The sequence below is a fragment of the Pterocles gutturalis genome, unplaced genomic scaffold (genome assembly GCF_000699245.1).
Source record: "Pterocles gutturalis isolate BGI_N339 unplaced genomic scaffold, ASM69924v1 scaffold47337, whole genome shotgun sequence".
NCBI lineage: Eukaryota > Metazoa > Chordata > Aves > Pterocliformes > Pteroclidae > Pterocles > Pterocles gutturalis.
The window spans coordinates 1,541-12,371 of NW_010114559.1; the positions used below are offsets into that span (position 1 = coordinate 1,541).

The following is a 10,831-nucleotide window of genomic DNA, read 5'->3' on the forward strand; positions in this document are numbered from 1 at the left end:
TTGCCAGAGATGTGCAAGGGGCTTCAAAGGGCCTGTTTGTAGGGAGTGGACTTGCTCCAGGATCACGATCATTGCCAAGGAGGGAGCTACGGAAAAACAATCCTTATTTTCTTCTATGACTGAAAAAATAAAGTTGCACTCTCTAACCTGGGTTTGCACCCTTGTGCAAAAACGCAGAGGAAAACGTTTAGCTGTGTTATAAGGGAGCTTGTGAGCAGAAATTGCTGAAGAGCCTGCAGAGGCTCTCCCCCGGCTGCTGAGTCAGGCTCTGCCTGCCTGGCAGCTCAGCTGTCATTAGGGCCAGACAATGCCTGGTCACAGCCCACCGGGTAAACAACCAGTATCACCTACAATAGGGGTAGTCCAGGGGTTACAGTAAACCAAAGGTTCAAATAGCTTCTACAAGGAAGAAAGCCTGGTAATACACAGAAATGACAGGAACAGATACTAAGAAATGGTCTGCGGGGTAGTCTATTGACTATTTGAACCAAAGGTTCAAATAGCTTCTACAAGGAAGAAAGCCTGGTAATACACAGAAATGACAGGAACAGATACTAAGAAATGGTCTGCAACTGTTTGAAAAGGTTTTAAAACGCAGCAAGGCTCTCATAACTTTTCTAACAGATGAGTTTTTCTCCTGTTCTGGTTGTAGACAAACAAAAACTCAAAAGTCTAACTCCTAGAAGGGAAAAAAGATCCCCTTGCCTTTGCTTTCCCCCTGGAACTCAGCTATGCTGATCAATATAATATAAACAGATGGGAGAAGTTGAAAATTAGCACCACTTCCCTTCATCTTCCATTTCTACAGGTTTATTTCTTTTGGAAAATGTCTATAGTAGTGAGTAAACTTTGCCGTATTTATTACTGCAGCTCTGTTAACCTTCTTCTGATACTTCTGGCACAAGCCAGCTTTCAGGCAGCAGCATTTAAACATCCCCGTGCCCGAGGCTGCTCTATCCTACAGCCATAAGGGTTAATGTTCTCACATATTTGAGCAAAATCCTCTGAATTGCTCAGGCCCACTGATTGTTTCAAACAGGCTATTTTTATTTCCCTAGCAATTGATGAATACAAGCCCCTAGATGCCACCACAAACCCGTCTCTGATCCTAGCTGCTGCTCAGATGCCAGCTTACCAGAAACTCGTGGATGATGCTGTTGCCTATGGGAAAAAACTTGGCGGGTAAGCAAAGAGGGATTTTTATCGCGGTAGATCTATATTTAAATTACCTTGTTTACGCAAACAGTGTTTAGTACTACGAGCAATGTACTGGGGTTTTTCCCTCATGTACTTGTAGGTGTATCTCCTGCCCCCAGAAGCCTCAACCCTTAAAGAAAAATGTCTTACACTGGTTTCAGGCACACTTGGAAGAAGTGCATCTCCATTTACCAGTTCTCACATGGCCCTATAGGACTGCTCAGGAAGACTCCTGAATTGACAGCATTATAGGAAATAGCATCCAAAGGCTGGAGGTGCAGAGAGGGCAGAACATAAGCGTGGAGCAGAGCAGGAGCGGATATTTGAACTCTGGAATGTAATGTGCAAGGGGCTGTGAAGTTTGATCTTCAAACCTATGGCAAGGTGTGGATGCACTCCCTTCCTCCCAAAATTATTTTGCTCTTTGTGGTTTTCAGGTCAGAAGAAGAGCAGATCAAAAATGCTTGTGACAAACTTTTTGTATTATTTGGAGCTGAAATATTGAAGAGGATACCTGGCCGTGTGTCCACAGAAGTAGATGCAAGGTTGGGTCTTTTTCCTCGGGGTTACCCTGGATACTTGTACATACAAAAAGAGACATGATGTGAGTCAGAGAAAGATGTTCTTGACTAGACAGCTCACTGTTATAAAGCTAGCAAGAGTTTATATTGTTAATATTTGTTTAATTAGAGTATGGATTTCCCTTAATTTGCTTGATGATAACTCTGTGACAAGACTTTATAAAAACAAGTAATGCTGGGCTTGGATTTTTGTAATCTTCCTGTTGTTTCTTAAGCAAGGGAACCTCATGCTTCCAGTATACATAGTTTTGCTCATTCTCCTCTGTGCAATAATGCCTTCTCAATTTACCAAGCAATCTGTTTTAACAGTTTATTTCAAGACTTGCACAGGATTTGTCTATTAACATACTCCTTGCCGATTCACTTCCAATGCTCAGCTTCTGCATTCATTATGAAAAACTTGAGGAAACCTTTAGCCTATCATTTTTTCAAGGAAAGAGGATTGAGCTCTCTGGAGCTCTGGATCCTCTGAATCAAAGAGCAGCAGTGCCGTCCTACATCTATTTGATAGGCTCACAGTCCAGGAAGTATCTTTGAGAACAGAACCCTGTTATTGGCATATAAATGCTGACGGCACAGACAATGTTTTTCACTGGGGTTTTGGGGGGGACAGCATTTTAAAAAACTAAAACAGTCAGTTTTAAGCAGTCCTACTCTTCTTTCAAAGGTTGTCCTTTGATAAGGAAGGAATGATTCAAAGGGCCAGGCGCCTCATTGACCTTTATAAGGAAGCAGGGATTGGTAAAGATCGTATCCTCATAAAGCTCTCTTCAACATGGGAAGGAATCCAGGCCGGCAAGTAAGTGTTTCTGTACCTGGTGTGCTGATTCATAGCATGCTTCTGCCTGTTCACAGGCACCTGACAGACTCATTCTGCACTTGAAATAAAGAATTGTTTTCAAAGCACAGCACCAGGAAATCTGTTACTAGGGCTACAGCTTTCTGTTGAAATAGGAAAAGTTTGTTCATACAAGGGCCAGGCCACAGTTTCCCGAAATATCATGCTAAGCTGTCTGCATGTGGTTCAAGGAACAGCATTAAATAAAGCAGAGTCTGGCCGCGCAAGACATGTGCTGTTAGCTTAAAACTTTAAAGCTTATAAACTCTACCACATTCCTGATTTAACTCAATAAATTCAATAGTTTTAACCTACTTAGCTTGTTACTAGGATATAAGTTCAGTAGGTGAGCAAACTGCTGTTTTAAGCCAGCCTGTGTCTGCAGGGTTCTGGAAGCAGAGTATGGGATCCACTGCAACATGACCTTGCTGTTCTCCTTTGCTCAGGCAGTTGCCTGTGCTGAAGCTGGAGTTACTCTGATTTCCCCATTCGTAGGACGAATCCTGGACTGGTATGTTGCAAATGGAGATAAGAAAACGTATGAGCCTTCAGAGGATCCAGGTAAGCTTTCCCTTCAACATGTATTTTAAAAATACAATAGCTACTCATTCAAACTGCAGTTTACTCATATGAATCCTCTTATGAAAAAAAAATTTTGAGCATGTTCTACATCATTTTTAGGAGTGAAGAGTGTCACTAAGATCTACAACTATTACAAAAAGTTTGGCTACAAAACGATCGTGATGGGTGCTTCATTTCGAAATACAGGAGAAATAAAAGCGCTCACAGGCTGTGACTATCTCACGATTTCACCCAAGCTCCTGGCAGAGCTCAGCAAAGAGTATGTCAAGTTAACTCCCACACTCAGTGTAAAAGAGGGTAAGTCCACTTCTCTGTAACACGGGCTTGCTCAGGCTCCCTTTCTTGAATGTTACGAGTGTGTGGTTCTGCTCAGCTCTGTGGTGCTTGCTTCCATTCTGCTGTAAGGATAAGTCTTGACCCCTCTCTACAGGAAACACGGTAGCTTCATTACAACAGAACTGATACAGTTGCTGACACACATAGTAGCTGCTTTAGGGTCTTGGGTCCCAGTGAGTACATTAACTGTAATTAGGAGGGGATTTGAGTGTACTTAAATACTGTGTACCCTCTCCTGAGAGGACAGGGAGAGAAGGAAGAACTTTATATGCTTGGGATGAAGTTTTACTGAATGTTGGCAAAGATGCCAAACCTAGTTTAATCTTAGGTTAATATTGTACCAGTGATGCAATTAGCTCTAGACATGCCAAAAGGTGTGCTTTCCCTCCAGAAACTAGAAATTAATCATATGGAAGACTAGGTAATTTGATCTGTTAATACCACACCACGATCGTTTTGAATGTATGTTCCCATTGCACTACTCTTGCTTTTCTGCATCCTTATTAAAACGTTATTTAACAACTCGGAAGATGAGATTTGTGCAGAGTTGTAGTCATGGGTTGCTGCTCACAGGCTCCGAGCTGCTTGTAGGCACGTTATCAATTGAGCTTTTGTTGGGTGCTGCCAAATAATCAGAGACCTGATTGTTCAGCATACTTGCTTAGAATGTCTCACTGTGGTAGGATTGTTGCATAATTCTTGATAATAGGCCTGAAAGTAGCGTGCCATTCGGAAGCAGATACACGATAGTGGCATACGCATAAACATTGTATTTTAAGAGAAGCTGATTATCTAGGCTACCTTCCCCAAAACCAGATCGGGGGCATTTTCATCCCAAAATATGCTCCTGGAGCAAGTCATGTTGAAAGTGGTATTTGAAATTTTTCAACAGCTGGAGATGGTCAGGATCTTGAGGCTGTTTTAGGAAGCCTCCTGTGGTTTTTGATAATAATCTGATAACATGGTTTTGTTTCTTGTCAATTCCCCTTGCACAGCTCAGGCATGTGAACTTGAGAAGCTCCACCTGGATGAGAAGGCATTCCGCTGGTACCATAACGAAGACCAAATGGCTGTGGAGAAACTATCTGATGGAATCAGAAAATTTGCTGCAGATGCAATTAAACTGGAGAGGATGTTAAAGGTAGATGTTATATCACGCTGCCTCCTGCCACCTCTCATGTTCCTCCAAGCACTGCAGCTGCTCACCCACAGTTCCTTGTGGCATGGCTGAGGATTAGGAACCTGGAAGCAAGCCTGATCAGGTTTTCATCCAGGCGGTATGCGTTATTTAGGACAGGCAGCGAGCAAACTGGCCACCTAATTTAAGTGAGCTTGGTAAATTTCACTGCATCTCCAGAGAGAATTCATGCCAGATAGACACAGCCACACCTGCTGTTTGAGGCCCAAGGCAGTGTGTAGGCTGGCAGCTAATCGAGATAACACTGCTGTCAAAGTGAAAAGTCCCTTGAGTCTAATTCTAAACTCATTAGCTGTCAGCAGTGGTACAAGATGTGTAAATAATCTTCAGATAGTGAGCTGGAAATAAATCACGCTTGTACTTGGCACCAGGAGGCACCAAGAACGGATATGCTGAGTACAGCCAGGCCGTGTGGAAGTCCTCTGTCAGTTTATGGAGAGTCTTGCAAAGGGGATTAATTGAACTGTGTGTTTTGGGAGGGGGGAATACACACCAAATACACCTGATCTAGGCACTTGCTCTTGTTGACCAACATCTACTTAACAGTGACTTAGGCCTGCATTGCTAAAGCACGGGTCCCAAACCCTTACTCAGCTACTGTTTGTTTACTTCTCTCTTTCTAGGAGCGAATGTTCAGTGCTGAAAATGGAAAGTAGAAAAATGAAAATGCTCCTGAGTGGTCAAGGCTCAATGAGTGTCTCACCCGAGGTTATAAATGGATGTACAAATGTCTTATCTGTAAAAGTCTTATGCTATGTATGGATAGATTTCTGTAACATGCTTTTTTTATCAACTTGCAAAGGGACAAATAGAATTTCAAATTTTTGTGGCACTTTTGTCAATACATGCAAATTAACACAGTCCTTCTTTGTAATGCGTTCATTTCACTGCTGCAGGGGACATCTGACATCGTATTTTAATTTTTAAAAATTTTATATTAAATTTCTAATTTAGTCTACATTCCTAACACATTAGGAAAGCAGGTTTGTCTTTCATGCTGTCTTACTGTGGCTATAAAGAGAAGACGCAGGCTCCAGCAGCCCTCCCTTGGTACAAGACCCACAAGTACCTTGACCTGAGACACACATACCCTAACCCAGCTAGGCTCCAGCCTCTTCCTGTCCTCTTTCTGCAGCCAAGGTGACGGCAGTAGTGGCTTACTGGTTGGCAAACGCGGTGAATGCCGTCATAATTAGTATCTCAAGGTTTTTTAACGGGGGGGGGGAACTTGTATCATAAACAGTTTTTAGGAATTTTGTCAAGCACCACTTTTGTTTACCACTTGCCTAAGAGCCCAAAGCAAGGTAACAGCAAGAACGTGGGATTGAAGCTGAAAAAGGTACTGGGATTACATGGCAGACACAAGGCTACACTTTCAAAACTAAGTAACTAAGTCTCTCAAGCAGTTAATAAATAATGTGACAATTGGTTACTCTGAGCTGACAGAGTGAACATGTGGATACAACTCGAGATCATCCGTTAGAGCTTTGTATATTGTCTTTGGGGAGTTACTGCTTTTCTTTATGCAACAGTCATGGAATTGCTGCCAACCCTACCCCACAAACGAGGGGGGTTTTGTGGGGTTTTTGTGTTGGTTTTTTGTTGGCTATCACCCCCTCCATTCCTCATTGTTTTTAAGCTCCTGCTTTTGCACAAAGAGGAAGAGCTGTGTGTCAGCCTTCTGTAGGAATGACCTAATCCTAATGCAGCATTTACCAATTACAGGGCTTTCTGTTCAGTTGGGATGCCTGTGATTACATTTCATGCTCTATTTCATTAAGACTAATTAAATATATCTCTTATTAGTTTATACAAGTCCAGTTCCTTCAAGACTAGACAAAGAGGTTCCTGTTTATATGTAGACACAATTAACTGTTTCCTGATAAAGTCGCCTGAACTTAACTTCTTAAAAACAAAAAGGAAAAAAGGCAGCACTGAGGCGACAATAGCTATACACACATGCTATATCCAGCGTGAACAATACAAGAAAAACAAGCCAAGGGAACAATTGACCAGTAACATCAGTGTGACACAGCAGCACTGTTGTCGGGACATTGCCATAACAACCGGGGAACTGTTGTTTCACCACAGCAACAGCCAGCTGTGGGCTCACAAACCAGGTAACAGAACCGTATCGGACACGTCTCTGTGGTGCTGGACACCCAGCCGTGCCCTGGATTTGCCCCACGCAGGGCTGGGCATAGCGCCCGTCTGCCCGAGGGAGGTGACACTGCCTCAGGGGACTGAGCCAGCCCCTTCTGCTCCACAGGTGTAGGTGACAGGGAGAAGCAGGCCACAGCAGAAAGCAAGCTGTCCAGAGGGAGGTGACCTCGACTTCCCTTCCTTTCAAAGGTCGAGCTAGCATTAAAAGCTTTACCCTGCCCCCACCGCCCTACACCGTGCCACAGCCATCTGACCTACCACTGCAAGTCAACGTGGGCACTGTGCTTCAGCTGGCTACAGTCATTCAAACCATTAACAGTGTTTGCATCCTGATGAAAAGGACACTGAGCTTCCAGCACAGCACGGGCACCAAGTCCAAGCCTGTATGCTCCCTGCTTTGGGTCTCTCTGCTTTCTCAACATCTGTTTTCTGCCCCAGAATATGAGATGAGGAGAGGTCTAACTTCTCAGCAGACCACAATTTCCAAAACAGGCAAGTTTGGCTCCAACTGTTAACAGTTATGAAAGTATGAACTCATAACTTCCTCAGGCAAGAGAATGATGCTTTCAGCCTGTCCTGAATTACACTTCCCTGGGATAGCTTTAATAAAGCAGCACAGCACCACTGAGAGAGAGAGAGGAGAGACCAGTGAGACCCATGGAAGGGCAGAGCAATCAGAGGTGACCTCTGAAAGGTAACACAACTCATGAGCAGGCACTGCAACATGTTTTCTAAAAACTGCTATTGCAATAATCAGAAGAGATGTCAGGGCAGGATGGGGATCCTCAGCCGGACAAAAGTATTTCCCCACAGCAACAAGACTGTTTAATCTAGTGAACTGTGAATATTAAACACAATATCACCGATGAAGAGCTCAAGTATTTCCAATATTCTGAAGAATATGGGAATATTCTGGGGCTGTAGAAGTGCCAAATACAGAACTGCTGCACAGAGAGGCCTGTGCAGTTGTTGCTGGTCCCCCTGACAAATGGATCTTTCTTCCCCACGTTCCCTGACAGGTGATAAGCCTCTCTACAAGCTGTAACTCCGCCTAGACAGCTGGATAAGTCTCAGCCTGCCACAGCTTGTCTCACAGCAAGGCAAGCATGTCCTAATACCTGACTTCTTAGCAACGAAATTAGGAGATATTTCAGGCTGCTATTACATTCTTAGAGGTGTAAGAGTTCAGGCACAACTATGCTGCAGAGAAGCTGCATGAAGCCGAGCTACCCGAGTCAGCACTGGCCCCAACGGCTCAGTCTTCACACCAGCTTCCTTCTAGATGCAACACAGAAGGATCGTCTGTCTGAACTTCCCATTTACCAGCCCTGCTATCAACAGGAATCTTCTTGTTGATTTCTTTGAGTGTCTACAAGAAATTCTTCCTCCTGGATGAGGCAAGTGCCCTGCACCTTGACCCCACCAGCAGAGCCACAGGATCTGTCACCTCACACAGCTGGGACACATCTGGCCAGGGTCAGTAACACTGCAGGGTTCAAACATAACTCTGAGGCATTCCAAAAGTTGCTCAAGAGACAATAAAATACTGCAATGAAAGGGGAAGAGGAGGCAGGAAAAAGTGCCTCAGTAGCAGTCAAACCTTACTCTGCTTACCTACAGACACATGGTCCCCTCAAGAGCTGAGGGGGCAGGAGATGAACAAGTTAAGTTTAAAACGTTCACTGTCACAAGATCCTTACCTGCTCTGGTAGCAGCTGCAGTTTCCCACTTCGGCACTGGGGCTTTTTCTCTTCACCACAGGTTAGATGCTGTGAGGTGACTGGTGTACATGGCTTAGTCACAAGGTCCACATCCACTCTGAAATGGAGCAAAAACCCAACAACCACATAAACCTTCAGCCTATCCATCTGTTTATCCAGTCACACAAAGCACCTTCACCCCGTAACTCTTCCTCAACTTCATATTTTCAGGAGATAAAGAATCACTCCTCCTAGCGGCTTCCCAGATCCCCACACCTCCTCAGATTAAGAAATCAGGAGATGTCTGTTGTCTCCCAGAAAGGTTTTCAGCTATCACAGCCACAAAGACAAGCTTAGACTCAGCAAGCGGGGGTAAATAGAATGTGTGTGTGTGGGAAATCCCAAAGAACCCCTACATACACTTTAAAACTTGTTTTTAAATGCCCTTGCCCTTTATTTAATACACCCAGAGCCAGTAATACTTCCCAGCGCCTTGGGACAGAAAGTCTCCCTTTAGCACCTGCTGTTCCCCTGATCCCAATTAGCAGGCCCTCCCCTCCTTCCGCTGGGCTTCGCCAGCCCCATGCCAGGAGAAGAGCCATGGCAGAGGGCTGCCATCAACCCGCTTCCTCACAGGGCAAACCTCTGCAGCACACTTCCTCCAGGTGTTTGTAGTCTGAGCACCGGAGCCTAGGGTAAGGTCGCAGAGTGCTACAAACTGCACATACGTGTAAGGTTGGACTTTACCCTCTGAGGCAGGCAGGGAGAGAGACCCCACACTTCAAAGAAAGTGGGAATTTCTCTGTGTTGGGCTGAGCAAGGCCAGGTCTGACTTGAGGGGGGACTGGCTGAGCAACCACACCAATAACACACAGGAGAGCAATGGTGGGAGGCCAACCTCCGGCAAACCCACATCTGAGTTTATTAAGCCTATACAAGTAACTATTAATTCACTAGCAGCTCAGCTCAGCTTTAGTGCAGCTTGTGTGGAAGTAAAAGGATCAGGAAGTTTTGGAAGGACAAGCCTGGTAAAGCAGCCAGTCCAAAGGCAAAAGGTGCAAAGAAACATCTGAGCTCTGAGGTAAGCCACGGAATGTAATTTTTACCTAAATAATTTCTCCTTAGATTGTTAGGATTCTCCTTTTTACTTTTCTTTCTCTGTTCATATGTTTTGCATGAATTTAATTTCACCAGCTCATGAACTTGCTGTATCTGTACTGCATTATTGTTTGTTTTCCGTATTGCACACCTTTGTTAACAAGTAAAATCCTTTCCCTCTGTTATTGTGAAAGCTAACTCTCATGGAGGCAGGGTGCTGCGACTCTCATGATTTCCCAACTGTCATCCAGGGGCCAAGCCTGTGCTTCAGCTCTGTCTGCCTTCTGGTTCAGGAAGGCTGCGCTCCAAGGTACAATACAGTCAGTTCAGAAAGGACATACCCTGTGGAACCAACAGCTGAGGATTTCCCAAGGCAGCAACCCTGACAGCCAAGCCTCAGATGCAGGAGATCCATCTGTACAACGTTTCAGGAGCAAAATAAAGCAAAGCTCTGAGCTCTTCCTCTGCAGGTTAACAGGTAAGCATACCCCATGGACATTCAGTTGTGATATCACACAATTTGCATAGAAGCAAAAAAAAAAAATCACAGAAGCCTCAATTGGAGTGCAGTGTAATTGAAGGCAGCTTATGATCTGACCCTTGGTTTTATGACTTTGTTTTTGCTTTATTGCTGCAATCTAGGTTACAGTCTAAGCTCAGATGTGTTTGGATCATGTGCAGTATTTGCACAGGGATCTCTCATTTGTCCTGTGAAATCCACACAATCGCAGCACCCTCCAGGCGTTCTGTCTAAGGAAATTGAACATTTCTAGAAAGCAGAGGGTGGTGTCCAGGTTTTCCTTCTTTCCGCTGCAGGCCTCCCTCCCAGCACAGGCACACAGAAGTGGCAGGCCCTTCCTCAGGAATGGGAAAGAGGAAAAGAACATCGCTGCACCCGGTGTTCGGGGATGGAGTTTGCCGGTGGCTGAGGAAAGGGAAGGTCTGCATGGAGCAGTGCTACCACCTTGTGGGGAGGCTGTGACATCCCACAGCACATCTTCCTTCCCAAGATTCACAGAGCAGCAGCTAACCTTGTATTTGTGCTCATCAGTTATCAGCCTGCCTTGTGGGTCTCTAATTTTATCATCCAGCTCTATGCAAACATGCAAAACTGGGGGGGGGGGGGAAGGTTTTCCTT

At 44.7% G+C, this 10,831-nt stretch overlaps 2 protein-coding genes across 2 annotated transcripts in view; one reads left to right on the forward strand and one right to left on the reverse strand.

The window, feature by feature from the left end:
- Positions 1-1,017: 1,017 nt before the first annotated feature.
- Positions 1,018-5,592, forward strand: TALDO1 (transaldolase 1; the record flags this gene model as incomplete). The annotated part of the gene is made up of 7 exons (XM_010074853.1): positions 1,018-1,182; positions 1,635-1,742; positions 2,446-2,577; positions 3,002-3,177; positions 3,298-3,495; positions 4,530-4,675; positions 5,356-5,592. Coding segments are annotated over 7 exons (958 nt in total), but the record flags the coding sequence as incomplete, so codon positions are not given.
- A 1,769-nt stretch (positions 5,593-7,361) lies between these two features.
- Positions 7,362-10,831, reverse strand: part of PDDC1 (Parkinson disease 7 domain containing 1) — a gene marked incomplete at its 5' end in the record, with an annotated part of 10,603 nt that continues 7,133 nt past the window's right edge. Inside the window, 2 exons of the mRNA XM_010074854.1 lie at positions 7,362-7,403; positions 8,596-8,713. Coding sequence (XP_010073156.1) covers positions 7,362-7,403; positions 8,596-8,713 — 160 coding nt within the window. The remainder of the gene's footprint in view (positions 7,404-8,595; positions 8,714-10,831) is intronic.